Consider the following 15,081-nt stretch of genomic DNA (forward strand, 5'->3'; position numbering starts at 1 on the left):
ATTTATGACTGTCTTCTAGAAGGGAAAATGGTAAACTCAGTTTGTTTGAGTGCCAGTTACTGTGAATGCACCCAAGTTAAATTGCTGAGGAGAAATCACCTTTGCCTCCATCTTCTTGTAAACACAATCCATATTTACATGCCGAAGATGCATATACTATTATCTTTGTTGGCCTAACTCCTTTAACTCAGTTCATTGAGGCAAGCCGCTAGGTATGGCCTCAGTATGTGATTACCTTCTGCTTTTTGTATGCATGTGATCTGGATCTTCCATTATTGGTAGCAAACTCTTCTTCCCTCAGAGCGTGGCACAATTCATACCAAAAGTATTCAGTAAACCATTGTTTCCCCTTACATCAAAATAGAGAAACTGTGGTTTCCTATATTTGGAACAAGTCATATTCCTGGCCTGTTCTGGGAAACCTGAGTTTGCCTGTTTAGACATAATGAGAAATTGTAGCTAATTGAAGGTAATTTAATAGCAGTAAGGGGAATTCTGGAGGAAAGTGACCATATTCCTACATGATCTCTTGGTTTCAAAAGGAAACTAAAGCAGAATGCAGCCATGTGTGTACATTGGATTTTAGGAAAGCCAGTTTTAATACACTCAGAACAATGATACGTAACATCCAATGGCAGGAGATCCTAACTGGAAAAGGAGATTCTTAAAAAGATGGTCCTTCACAGATGGACCCGGAGATTCTTAAAAAGAAAATTCTAATGGCACAGATACAAATAATTCATACAAAAAAATGTGAAAGATAGCAAAAAAAGATAAATGAGACTTCAGAAAAAAAATGCTGAGAGGATTTGAAAATAAATAGGACACATGTAGGAAGTGGGAGGAAGGCCAGGCAATGAAGGAGGAGTACAGACAAATGTGGGGCTTTTGTTAGGCAGGCAAAGGCTGGGAATGAGCTGAGGTTAGCAAGGTACATGTGTAGCAAAAGGTACATGTGTAGCAAAAGACAGAGAAAAGAAATAGTAGCTCAACTACTCAATAAAGACAGCAAAATTTAACAGATGACAAGGAAAAGGCAGAAGTGCTTAATTCCTATTTTAGCTCAGTCTTTTCACAAAAGAAAATCTATGACAAATAGAATGTAAGTACACAAGAAGGGGACAGGATTGCAACTTGAGACTGATAAACAAACAGCCAAGTTTGAGTTCATATCTCCAGGATTAGGTAAACTGCATCCAAAAATATTGAAGGAACTGACTGAAGAACCACTGTCATTTCCCTGAAATCATGGCAGATGGGTGATGTGCCAAATGACTAGAAGGGGACTAACTTTTCCCTATCTTCAAAAAGGGCTAGAAGGAGAATCCTGGGACCTATGGACTAGCTAGCTTCACATTCTGGAGCAGATTATAAAACAGCCACTTCGCAAGTACTTTTAAAGCAATGCAGTAGTAACTAGAAGCCAACATAGATTTGTCAAGAACAAATCCTGACAGTCTATTTGCTAGATAGTCATGAGAGGAAGGGCAGGATTCATTCTCGATCATTCCAGAGTGCAGGACACATAATAATGAGCTGAAGTTACATGAAGCCAAATTTTGGTTCAGTATCAGGAAAAACCCTGAACTGTTAGAGCAGGATAACAATTGAACCAGTTACCTCCGGAGGTGATGAGCACTCCAACACTGGAGGCATTCAAGAGAAAATTGGACAACCTGCTTTGAGCAGGGGATTGGACTTGATGGCTTAATAGGCCTCATGCAACCCCATTGTTCTATGATTCTATGATTCCTGCATAATCCATAGTATCAAGAAGGAAAGATAGAAAAGATGGCATAAGAATATAATATGCAAGCAAAAGGCTTGTGCATAGCTCTGTTTTGTTTTATTAAGCAGGAATCACCTAAATCCCGCCATTGTATGAAAACAGTTGTGTTGCACTATATTTGCCTCATAAATTAACAAAGACTACATTTTTCAAAAAAGATGACCCCAAAACAAGCACTGAGAAATTTTACTTTTGGGGGACTATACTTCCCAAAATTACCCACCTAACATGGAATAGGCCTCCCCCCCAATTTACTGTAACCATGGAATCCAAATACTGTACATGAATTTTGTAACTGAGAATCAGATCCCATAAAAAGGACTCTCCCCCCCCCCCTTGGGTTGAATTTTGATTTGCGTTTTGATCCTGAAGTGTAACTGCCAGGGTTACAATTTGCATTAAAATCCATGTTGTTTTCTTTCTGAAAACAGGGCATTTGTTTCATAAGGACCAGTCGTCCAGAAAATACTGTGATTTATGGCAGCAATGAGGACTTCCATGTGGGGCAAGCCAAAGTGAGTATCACCTCAAAAAATGTATTTAACCTGTCTGAACTACATTTCCTAGAAAAACAGTCTGTCTCAGCGTATGGGAAACAGTTTTCTTGGCCACCCTGAAGCATTGCCACTGACTGGTGCTCATCATTTTAGACAGCAGCAACACCTAGGAGTTGCTCTTATTTGTCTCTCCTTGTTGTTGCCAGGTGGTCTTCAAGGGGAAGGATGACCAGGTGACTGTGATTGGAGCAGGAGTGACTCTGCACGAGGCGCTCGCGGCCGCCGAGCAACTCAAGAAAGGTGACCATGTAGTGAACTGCCTGTTGGAATTGTTTTTGTAACAGAAGGGAAGATTTATTTCTTGTCCTCAAATATTGTGTTTATGTCAGGATATTTAGACAAGCAGTAACAAAATCCCATGCTTTGTAGATGGTTATCATGCTGGTCAAGTCAAGGTCTGTGGAAGTGGGAGCAGTGGAATACAAAGACTCTAATTCTAGGGAACGAGGAAACAGAAAAATATGGCTTTCTGTTAATAGCAAACCTGTTTTGCCTGTAAGGTGGCTATACAAAGATGTGCAGTAGTTTCCAGTAAACATATGTGGATGCTTTAGTAGGGCTTTTTCTGTAAAATGTTGAATCTTTTTTTCTACTTTACATTTTGAATCACATGCTTTGCTACATCCTCCTGTTTTTCCATTCTTCCTCTTCAGAAAAAGTTCCCATCAGAGTGATTGACCCATTCACTATCAAACCTCTGGATAAGAAAACTATACTTGAAAATGCAAGGGCAACCAAAGGCAGAATCATCACTGTGGAAGACCATTACTATGAAGGTAGGTCAATGGGCTTGATAACCAGGCAGAAGGGCATGCCGGATACCAATAGGTTGCCACTGATCCGTTCCCAGTGCCTGTTCTCCAGCTTCATAAAAAAAGGCACAGCACTTATAAAGGCAGAGATTGGGCTTCCCTGGGGATAGTCCAGTATTGTGCTGATTGTGCAAGCATTCTTGCAAGTTTTGCATTGCATTTATGTTCCCTACTATGGTGCGTGGGGTTACGTAACAACAACTTTTTAGGAAGCAAAATAATCAGAAGGTTTGAGACCTAAAATGCTATTTTATACATACCAGTGGTGCCTTGCTAGATGATGATAATCCGTTCCATTGAAATCGCTGTTTAGCAAAATCATTGTCTAGCGAAAAACATTTCCCCATTGGAATGCATTGAAACCTGTTTAATGTGTTCCAATGGGGAAGAATCGTTGTTGTCTAGTGAGGATCGGCCATAGGAAAGCTGTTTTGTGAACCGCCGATCAGCTGTTTAAATCATTGCCTTGCTAAGCTTAGGTCCTGAAAACACTCGTTTTGTGAGCACAGAGGGAGTTGTCAAAATCGTCGTCTAGCGAAAATTGGTTTGCAAAGCAGGGACCAGACATTGTCCAGTGAAATTCCCCCATAGGAATCACTGTTTTGCGAATCGCTATAGCGATCGCAAAAAGTCGATGTCTAGCAAAAAAACTGTCATGTGGGGTAACTGTCTAGCGAGGCACCACTGTACTTACCTGTCCCCATGTAAAATAGGCAAGGGAGTCACTGAATCTTTGACCACTTGGAACCAGAAAGCAGTTTCTTTACCCTTGGCTCCTCTGCCCTACTGTTGTCCTAGGAGGAGATCATCTCTCACGATGTGGCTCCAAAGTACTAATCTTGTTCTTAGAAGAAAAAAACTGTTTAGGCAAAAGCCTCTCATGGAACAAGCAACTGTGCAGCCATTCTGATCCCTTGGAATGGTCCAGTTGTTTTCTTTTTAAATAGCTGCATTAAGCCGCTTACAGAGAAATAAAGCCTCCTGGTCTTGACTTATCACCTGTTGTCTATCATCTTTCTGCAGGTGGCATTGGAGAAGCTGTCTCTGCTGCTGTGGTGGGAGAGCCCGGGGTCACCGTCACTCGCTTGGCTGTGTCCCACATACCAAGAAGTGGAAAGCCGGCTGAGCTGCTTAGGATGTTTGGCATAGATAAGGAGGGCATCATCCAGGCAGTGAAGATGGCCGTGTCCAAGTCAAGAAATGCAGAGTAGCTGGAATCATACCCCCCACCGAGTTATCATGAGAAGTGTTGGAAGGGTGGAGGGGGAAAAAAGGAGAGTACTTACACAGTCAGATGCTGGTTAAAAGTATGTGCAGGAAGTTTTAATGAAAGAGTTCTAATAAAAATGTTTTGGGATTAAATTAATGCTTTTTGGGTTTTTTTTCCCCTGCTAGCTGTTTTCTTGAACAGTAATGAGATAATGTGGGAATACATATACAGTGGTGCCCCGTATAGCGATGTTAATCCGTTCCAGGATTAACATCGCTATACGGAAACATCGTACAGCGAAATTAAAAAGCCCATTGAAACGCATTAAAACCTGGTTAATGCGTTCCAATTGACTAAAAACTGGCAGGGACAGGGTGGGTGGGGGATCCCGAAGGCTTCCAGGCAAAAGCCTGGAAGCCTTCAGGACCCCTCCACCCTGTCCCCGCCGCCCCGCGCTGCCTTTCCTAGCCGAGATCGGACTCCCAGGAGCCCGATCCAGGCTGGGGAAAGCAGCGAGGGGTGGCTGCCAGCTAAGGGGACAGGGAGGAGGGGGAATCCCGAAGGCTTCAGGACTCTTCCTCCCTGTCCCCGCCGCCCCGCGCTGCCTTTCCTAGCCCAGATCGGACTCCCAGGAGCCCGATCCAGGCTGGGAAAAGCAGCGAGGGGTGGCTGCCAGCGAAGGGGACAGGGTGGGGGAGGGATCCCGAAGGCTTCAGGACTCCTCCTCCCTGTCCCCGCCGCCCCGCGCTGCCTTTCCTAGCCCAGATCGGACTCCCAGGAGCCCGATCCAGGCTGGGGAAAGCAGCGAGGGGTGGCTGCCAGCGAAGGGGACAGGGAGGAGGGGGAATCCCGAAGGCTTCAGGACTCCTCCTCCCTGTCCCCGCCGCCCCGCGCTGCCTTTCCTAGCCCAGATCGGACTCCCAGGAGCCCGATCCAGGCTGGGGAAAGCAGCGAGGGGTGGCTGCCAGCGAAGGGGACAGGGTGGGGGAGGGATCCCGAAGGCTTCAGGACTCCTCCTCCCTGTCCCCGCCGCCCCGCGCTGCCTTTCCTAGCCCAGATTGGACTCCCAGGAGCCCGATCCAGCCTGGGAAAAGCAGCGAGGGGTGGCTGCCAGCGAAGGGGACAGGGTGGGGGAGGGATCCCGCAGGCTTCCAGGCAAAAGCCTGGAAACCTTCGGGACCCCTCCACCCTGTCCCTGCCGCCCCGCGCTGCCCAGCCCAGGATGCCTGACAGGCATCGGGTCTCCCCACCTTCCCCCCGCGGCTTGGATCCGGCTTGGATCCGACCTGCGGGGGCTACCCCGGGCATGGCTGGACTCTTGGGAGTCCAGCCATGGCAGGGCTAGCCCCCGCGGGTCCGATCCAAGGCGGCGGGGGGAGAGTGGGAGAGCGGGGGGATCCGGATGCCTTTCAGGCATCCCGGGCTTGTATCCCACCCGCCGCCGGTTACCCAAGGCTGGGTAACCGGCGGCGGGTGGGATACAAGCCCGGGATGCCTGACAGGCATCCCCCCGCCCTCCCCCCGCGGTGGCCTCAAAAGGACCCTTCGGAAGGGTCCTTCTAAGGCCACCGCAGGCATTTTCCCCCAGCTGAGTGGCGGGAGTGCTCCTTTGGAGGCTCCCGCCGCTCAGCTGGGGGAAAATGGTGCTTACGGGGAAAACATCGCAAAGCGATTTTTCCCCATAGGCACCTTCGTTATACGATCGCAAAAGTGATGGCAAAAATGCCATCGCTATGCGAATTCGTCGTTAAACGGGGCACTCGTTATACGAGGCACCACTGTACAGACAAATAGTGTCCCAAGGCATTCAACTGATGCATACAAATTCTATTCTCCCCTCGTCCCCCTTCCAAATATTAAATTGCTGTAATTTAAGGACATCACACAGTGGACCAAAACAGGATGTTGTTTTCTTCTCCAGATAATCCTGGGATGGTAGGCTAGACTAAGAGAGAGTGATTTTTCCCAACTCCATGAAGTGACTGGACACGGTTAAGCTCATTCAGGCACCTTTTGAGTTGTATTACCTTACAGTGGACCCTCTACTTATGGAATTAATATGTATTGGAATGGTGGCTGCAGGTCGAGTCTCCATTTACCTACAATGTATTGAAAACCGATTAATCCCATAACCGGCTGTTTTTGTTTGATTTTTGTTCCATTTTGGGGTTTTTTCTGGTCTGTAGGCCGATTCTCCGGCTGCAAGGCAAACCTAAATTTTGTGGCCAGAGAAGTCTGTAACTCGAAAAGTCTGTAAGTCGAGGGTCCACTGTATTCCTCAGTTTGGGTTCCCCCCCACTTCCTATTGGCTGAAGGAGGGACCCTTGTGGTGCAACTTTGTCTCCCGGTCTGCCTCCTTGATGCACCGTCTAGTTCCACTGCTTCTTCCCCTATTCTTTGACATGCCTTTCCAACTCACAAGTCAGCCTCAGCAACTCCTAGCTGCCATGCATGTTTCTGGTGCAAATATTGGGAGAAGCAAAACAACAACTTATGCTGGCTTGGAAAAGGCCAAGGGCCGTATCTCTGTGCTCCTTTGGCTTGCCTGCCTGAAATCGGTGCGGCCTCAGCCAGAATACCTGGACATACTTCCTGGCTCAGCTATCATTCCATTTGAGCAAAAAAGTACCCACAGATGGAGTGTCCTTGGACTCTTCTGAGTTTTGTGATCTATTAATAGCCTGTTCAACCATCTATGCTTGGAGCAAAGTTGAGCATAGAGTCTCAAGTGTATAGGGAAACTATGCTGAGGTTAAAAGAGTGGAAGGGAAGACAGGAACTTATTATTTATTCATTGTTTTTCTTCTTTGAGCAGTTCCATACATACCCGACAGGCCATGGTGTTGTTGTTTCCAGATGGTCTCCCACCCAGAGCTACGCGGATTTATCAACTTCAGCATATTTCTGTTCATCCGTCAGTACAAAGAGTGGAATAGTCTATAAGCTTGGTCTGCACTGCCCTCATGGTGTTTGGCTATAAAGCTCATATTCCTTTAACCCAAATGTCTGCATTTGGGTAAAGCCTAGGCAGCTGGATCTGGTTTTAACAGGTCACCTCTTTTTCCCTTGGCTAATGTAGGATGCTGAAGATGAGAGCCTTTCCCTTCCAATTAATTTAGAAAGAAGTTAGACAACTAGTTCACCACACAACAGAACATCTTTACCGAAATCCCTTTCATGTGAAAAAACGGTGCAGCTTGGTCCTCTGTTTATTTAGAGAGCCTTTCAGTTCTGTGGTCTTACAGCAAAGTAGGTGTGCAATTGACTGAAAGAACATTCTGCATCTGCCCTTAGCCTTTTCCTCTGAATCATGTTCACGACCGAAACAAGTTATGGGACACCAACAACGATTCAGAAAAATGAAATGGAAAATGGGGCACTGATGGCTTTTATCCAGGAAACACCTCTGTATCCAAGGGAGCATGCCTATAGAATATATACACCAACTGTTGAGGTACACAAGGGGGAGGGTACAGTTTTGGCCCTGTCTTTCTTGTGGGTTTTCCATACATATCCGACAGGCCATGGTTAGAACCATATGCTGGATTAGATAGGCCATAAATTTGATGCAGCACAATTCCTTCCATGTTCTTCCACATAACACATAACACCTATAAAAGGCTATATATAAAATCTGAAGTACCAGTATTAACATTAATAGTACAATTTTATTGTCTAATTATCTTTGCATTTTAATTTGTTTAATTTTACCTATATTTCATATAAGTCCATAATTTTAAATTTTGCAACCCTCTAAATCAAAGAAAGAAAGAAGAAAGTATACAATTTCATATACAGTCTTAATTTAATCTTTAACATCTGCAACCTTCATTCATGCCAACATCCAGCAGAGAGGAGAAGCAGCAGGTTATAATTATTAAAACCATTTTTGCTTTCTGAAATCTTTTTTAGCAAATTGGTACTAATTGAACCAGAAATACTGCTCAACAAATAGAAGAGATATATAGGTTATTACAGGCTTTGCTCCTCTTCCCAATTTTAAACATATTTAAATATATATATATACTCTTCTCCTATGTGTCCAATGTCTGTCCGTGCAAAAGGGATTCATTTCAAAGCTTTTGTCCAGATTTAGTAGGGCTGCTCCAGATGAATGGTAATCAGAGTTACATTCTACGTGGCACATCTGTAAAGAATATCTTCTAAACACATCTTAATTCACTTTTTCATTTTTGCTTTTATGCTGCTGCACAAGGAAAATTGTTATCACAACGAAACCCAAAATTGCATTTTAAAAATACAGTTGTCAATATTGAAGCTGGGAGCAAACAAAGGAAGTAAGACACGGAAGACAATTAAGACATGGAAATATATGTTACAACATATGTCCAGAGAGAGAAGGCAGCCACTGTAGCACAGTTCTTTGCCCCAGTTGAGAAAATTCTACACTTCTGCAGTTATTATGTTTTTATATTAAACGTGGTAACCCTGGAAAACATTTCTTGATATTAGTCCAGTAAACAAACAGGATTTTTATTCGGCTTTCTTGAATCCTTCCATTTAGTTAACTTTTCTGAAACCTATACAATGGGGAGGGGGAAAAAATCTTATTAGATTACTTTCAGACATCGATTAATACATGACATAAATCTGTGTTTGTGGAAATATAAGCATGCACTGCCCATTTCATGAACGCTGAACATAGCCATTCAACAGGAGCAAGGATTTTTTAAAAAAGAAAAAAAAGATGGCAAATGACTTTAAGTTACTCATCAGCAATCATAAGATGCTGCCTGACACTCAAATGTGGATTGAAAGCTTTTTAAAAGCTTCCTTAGATTTCTTGAGTAAAAAGGCAAAAGATTTATGCCATCTGAAGAGAAACATTCCATGATTGGGTGTTACAGCTAGGAATGTCCTTTGCTGCATCTCCACATGATTTCAATGGTGGGAAAGAGAGGATGGGTCCCCCAGCAGATTTCAGTATTCAGTAAGGAATGTATGGGGAGAAGTAGTCCCTCAAATCTCTAGGTCCCAAGCCATTTAAGCCTTTAAAAGTAATTATCATTTTGAACGTTAGTTGGAAGCATATCACCATCCAGTGCAAGTCTTTTGGAACTGGAGTGGAACGGGTTCTGAAAGGTGTTCCTGCCGGGAATCTAGCTGCTGCATATTACATCTGTTGCAGCATTTGTGTCATCTTCAAGGGCAGCCCTTTGCAGAATGCATTGCAGTAGCCAAGACAGGAAGCTACCAGTGTATGAATGCACATATGGATGTGTGTGTTGTGCAACACTAGGCCAGATGCAGTCTTATTATGCTTTTTAAAAAATTCAAAGCACTTCAAAGGGAAAGAAGGACCAACTGCAAGTCTTTTGTGGTTAAAAATACACATACATACCTCTAACTACATTGTTCTCTTCTCTACTTCTTCCTTTTCACACACACCCCAAACACACTTAGTCTGCTGCATCAAGTTTATATTGGCTCTTGGTGGCCCCTTAGCTTTGCCTGTGTAACATGCAGGTCTTGGTATACATGTTGTCACTCATGTCTATATCAAGATCTCTTTCTCAGGATGAGACCGAGAGCCTCTATAAAATTGATTTTAACATTCCTGAGGCTGTAATTTAAAAAACAGTGTTTCTTTTTCCACCTCTGGAAAATTCAGCCAGTGAATCTTCATGGAGCTTGATGAAGAGGCAAGGGAGAGGGGAAGCAAGACGCCCTGTAGCTACATGGGCCATGAGGAGAATTACCAGGCATTTGAACTCTCTGAAGCAGGGGAACAAACCCTTCCAGGATGCTTCGAATGCGGTATACTATTGAAAAACAAAAGAGATATGGTTACATACTCAGTCACAGAAGCATGTGGAAAGGTAACATGGCACATATATATAATATAGCTTGAGTATGCTTGGGAGTTTGATTCCTCACTGTGCAGAATCAAAAGTGAGGAATCAAACCAGGGCCGGACTCCCCATAGGGTTCCTTGCAGCTCTGCAGTTCTAAGATATGATGATGATGATGATGATGATGATAATGGTGATGATGATCTGAAGATGTGAGTTCTATGCACAATAGAGTTCATTTGGGAGTAGAAATACATATCATATCATGCAAAGCCCTGCATCTAAACATAAAGCAGATTACTTTTGCTATCTACCAAGGAAAGCCAATATGATACACACATACCGAGCCCAAAATATATTCCAGTTGTTTCTAAAGATGCAAAGGTCATCAAACCGACACCAAGTGCAACTATCCAGTCTTTTAAAAAAAGAAAAAGATAAGTGTTAATATATCAAATGGTGTTCTCTGTTTACCAAAATGAAACCAATACATCACAATTTTGACTTACTGTTGTATTTGTAATAGCAAACAAGTGAGGCACCAGCAGCAAAGCAAAGAATGACAAAATGGAAGAATTCATCTGAAACAAGAAAGGAATAAAGTATCACAGAATCAAAAGAGGGTATATTTTGTTCATGTTTCCATACCAGTTAAAGCCTTTGGTTTAAGAAGAGCATGGGCACTAGCGTTCTGGTCATCCACACAGTTTCATTAGCAGCCCATTAACTATTATTATGCACTACATTCAGCATAAATAATACATGCCTGCTTTCCAGATGAATTATGCACCCACCCTTAAGTAGAACAGCATCTGAATCAACAGACCTCTTAGTAATATACGTTATTTATGATTTGGGAACATGCTTTTTCAGGTATCCGCACAGAGAGATGCTGAGCTATGAACATCTTCACAGATTGTTATGAAGAGTACTGTCCAGTTACTAAAGAATCTTAGTTTGGATTTTCAAGATGTAAAGTATAACAGTTCTCTCATATTGTTTGTTCTTGTGAGCTATTTCACTGTCACTTCACAATCCTAGGCAGGAAAATGGGAATTTTTAAAAAGGCATCAGGTATTCTGACTATGGTTATGATAGTTAATATCTTACCATCTTTTCGTATGTAGGGTATGCACCATCTTGGATGGCGAGGCGGGTGGTTGTCAACATGTTCATACACTATGGAGAATAAATTTGAATTGAAGCAATAATCAGACAAGTCCATTCAACTGCATCAATGGGCTGGAACTGTAAAATTTAAGTTTACCCACATATTTGACACAAATTTTGGTTTGGCTGAAAATTACATGAGGAAAGGGACCACCAAACTTTGAAATCTCTCATTTATATTTACCTGCTGCAGGTTCTCTCTCTGTCTCTTTAACCTCTGAAAAACAAGAAGACAGCTTGTAAAAATTAAGAGGTAAATTTATAGGAAAAAAGGTTTTAAAATAAGCCATATCATATTGATATGGAAATAGAAGGGGAAGATATGGAGGCAGTGACAGATTTTGCTTTCTTGGGCTCCATGATCACTGCAGATGGAGACAGCAGCCACGAAATTAAAAGACACCTGCTTCTTGGGAGGAAAGCGATGACAAACCTTGACAGCATCTTAAAAAGCAGAGACATCATCTTGCCAACAAAAGTCCGAATAGTCAAAGCTATGGTTTTTCCAGTAGCTATGTATGGAAGTGAGAACTGGACCATAAAGAAAGCTGACCGCCGAAGAATTGATGTCTTTGAATTGTGGTGCTGGAGGAGACTCTTGAGAGTCCCCTGGACTGCAAGGAGAACAAACCTATCAATTCTAAAGGAAATCAAACCAGAGTGCTCACTGGAAGGACAGATCCTGAACTGAGGCTCCAGTACTTTGGCCATCTCATGAGAAGAGAAGACTCCTTGGAAAAGACCTTGATGTTAGGAAAGTGTGACGGCAAGAGGAGAAGGGGACGACAGAAGATGAGATGGTTGGACAGTGTCATTGAAGTTACCAACATGAATTTGACACAACTATGGGAGGCAGTGGAAGATAGGAGGACCTGGTGTGGTCTGGTCCATGGGGTCACGAAGAGTCAGAAACGACTAAACAACAATATCATATTCATGACAAGACTGTGATTTGTATGTATCTGGGGGTATAGACTGATATATGGGAAGAACTTTCCTTGTTCACCAAGCTTTATCTGACTTTAACCTACAGAAACAACAGTATTAACTTACGCACACAAAGACCTTGGCTTGAGATGACCACTAGAGGGTGTGTTGGGAAATTTGGACCAACCAACCAACCAACCAACCAACCAACCAACCAACCAACCAACCAACCAACCAACCAACCAACCAAACAAACAAACAAACAAACAAACAAACAAACAAACAAACAAACAAACAAAACCCTAACATAAATTGATCTGGCTTCCTTGTTCAAATTTCCCTCCTTTAAATGGTTTCATATATTAACTTCTTTCAGTAATATGTATATTTTGTTTCTTTTTGTTTGAGGCTATATCACATATTGTTTGATATAGAAAACCAGCACACTTTACTAGCACATGCTCCTGTGGCAGAGAATTTTGGTTATTCCAGGTATCCTGGCACATGTTCTTGCAGGATTCATGCCATGGCAAATACTTGTACATGTATCACTTTTGTATGTGCTTGTGAAAATCACAATGTTCAATATAGCCCTCCATCAAACTAATTTTGGTGATCTGCCAGCTGATTTCTTTGTTTGTTACATTTAAATCTTGCCCCTCTAGTGGTGCTAAAAACAATTAGAAACACATAACCACCCACCATACAAAAATCACACAAACAATAATAAAAATGAATAGTGAAAAAGATTAAAAAAAGAAAAAGAAATCCAGAGGCAATGGCAAACAAAATCCAAATTCAAGCACATGGATCCTCAAGGGAAGAGTTTACATTTTACAACACAGTTCTTAATAAATGATTAAGTATGCACAATTATTTTGATCAAAAATTCCTAACATTTTAAAAATATTGTACCTAATAAGAGATGGACAACTTGGCCGTCTCTGGACCACACTCTACTTTTTTTCTTATTATTTTAAACTGGAAAAATCCCCTTGTGCCTTTACATGGCCAAAATATTATGTTAATTACTTTAAAAAAAAACAAACCAAAAGGGTGTGTGAGGAGGGCTCCAGAAATCCTGGCATGGTCTCAGTCTAAACCATGGCAAAAATGCCCTTCATCCCCTAGAGGGCACACATTTTTGCATTACAAACTTTAACACGGGGGGGGTGTGGTAAGTCCTATGGGGGCTGCTGGAGCCCCATGGCCACATTTAGAGTGCACTTTGCCCGCCCCGATGGTGATGCATCAACTGAGCAGCAATAGCATGTTATCCCAGTACTATAGCCACTGCAGGGTGCTATAACTGAATGCTGCACTTTACCAAAGGAGCTACAGGAATTGACAGAGAAGGATCATTATACCGTTAAACCCACTGACACCATGACCAATATGCACACAGAACCACCACCACCCCCTCCAGGGATGCTATCAGAATGACTAAAATAAACCAGACTGCTTCACTGCTTCCAGCTGTACTTCCAACTGCTTTTGTTTCCTTTCCCTTCTTCTTTTTTCCTTTTTTTCCATTTAAAAAACGGAGTTGTATTTATGCAAACTGTCAGAGCCTGGGAAAAGAACAGGCTGCCAACAGCTGTGACCCAGAGGGCCCCTTGGGGATGGCATCCCCTCGGAGGCCCGCTGCCGATCCGGTGGTGGTTCCTCCTTGCCGCTTGCTCCTTTGCGCACTCCATGACCTCCTTAGGCCTGGTTGTCTCTGGAGGAGGTGCCGCCAGTTACATCCCAAGGAAAGGCAAGAGAGTGGATGAGGACAGCAATGATGAGGAAGAGGAAGATGTACCAAGGGGGCGGGGAGAGAGAGAAGGAGGATCAGGAACAAACCAGCTCCAGGTTTTAGACTACATACCTGTGTCACCATATGGAACAACTTCGCCGGATGGATCTAGAATGATGCCGATGCACAGAAGAGATAAAACTACTTAAAAGACCAGAAACACCAAAACATATTGCACCATCGAAACAAAACAAAAATGAAGCAAGGATAGACTGCAGGCTCTGCCAGTTAAAATGTCTGGGTAAGCAATGCACTGAGATGGCACTGAAACATCTGCAGTGTTGATGGGAAGGGTATTTCCAACCTTGGGTATCACAAGCAGGAATCTCTCTTGTAATCACCCCTTTTTATCTCTAAAAGGGTTGAACAACACAGGGCCTAAAGCAGAGCCACGTAACATTCACCTAGAGACTGCCCTCCAGCGGAATGTGAAGTCGTTAATCAGCTTTCCTGCAGCCTGTCCACTAGGCCAGTGATGAGTCTTGTCCACCTCACAAAATGCAACAACTGTGTATGGTCCAGTCTATAGTTTTCAATTTTGTCAAGAAGGATACCATGGGAGACTATGGAAATACTTTGCCAAAATCTGGATTATGCATACAGTGACCTCTTCAGAAAATACATTAATGAGGTAAAACTCGAGCAAAGATCCCACAAGTTCACAAATTCTGTTCCAAGCTTAGACCCAATCTGCCAAACTGTCTCAAACTGTTTTAGGAGTGGCATTCAAATATGTACCTCATTGTCATTCTCCAAATGCTTATGGTTAAATAAGCAGAAACAAAACTCTATAAAGAAATTGGTATCTGTTCTTTGGAAAATGCCATTTTAGTATAATTAAATAAACAAATTACATCACGCTTGCCTGCTACAGGAGGACAAGGTACACAGGAAAGATTTTATTGCAGGAAAGATCTTATCAGTGATTAGCTTGTTCAGCAACATAAAAACAGTTTTGTTTGATCCAGGACAACATATCGGTCTCTTTCTCAGACACAGTGACAT

General features: G+C 43.0%; 2 protein-coding genes across 2 annotated transcripts in view; one reads left to right on the plus strand and one right to left on the minus strand.

Annotated features, from left to right (window-relative positions):
- The window catches only part of TKT (transketolase), a 39,715-nt gene extending 35,195 nt beyond the window's left edge, over positions 1-4,520 (plus strand). Inside the window, exons 11-14 of the mRNA XM_072989644.2 lie at positions 2,221-2,304; positions 2,493-2,586; positions 3,000-3,122; positions 4,182-4,520. Coding sequence (XP_072845745.1) covers positions 2,221-2,304; positions 2,493-2,586; positions 3,000-3,122; positions 4,182-4,369 — 489 coding nt within the window. The 3' untranslated portion in view covers positions 4,370-4,520. The remainder of the gene's footprint in view (positions 1-2,220; positions 2,305-2,492; positions 2,587-2,999; positions 3,123-4,181) is intronic.
- Positions 4,521-8,154: 3,634 nt separating this feature from the next.
- On the minus strand, positions 8,155-15,081 carry TMEM40 (transmembrane protein 40). Its single transcript, XM_078384053.1, has 8 exons — positions 15,072-15,081; positions 14,149-14,217; positions 11,536-11,568; positions 11,292-11,360; positions 10,691-10,762; positions 10,525-10,599; positions 10,089-10,151; positions 8,155-8,909 (listed from the first exon to the last, which is right to left on the minus strand). The coding sequence occupies exons 1-8, from the start codon at positions 15,079-15,081 to the stop codon at positions 8,890-8,892; spliced, it is 411 nt and encodes a 136-aa protein (XP_078240179.1). The 3' UTR covers positions 8,155-8,889.

Source organism: Pogona vitticeps, chromosome 2, assembly GCF_051106095.1.
Source record: "Pogona vitticeps strain Pit_001003342236 chromosome 2, PviZW2.1, whole genome shotgun sequence".
Lineage (NCBI taxonomy): Eukaryota > Metazoa > Chordata > Lepidosauria > Squamata > Agamidae > Pogona > Pogona vitticeps.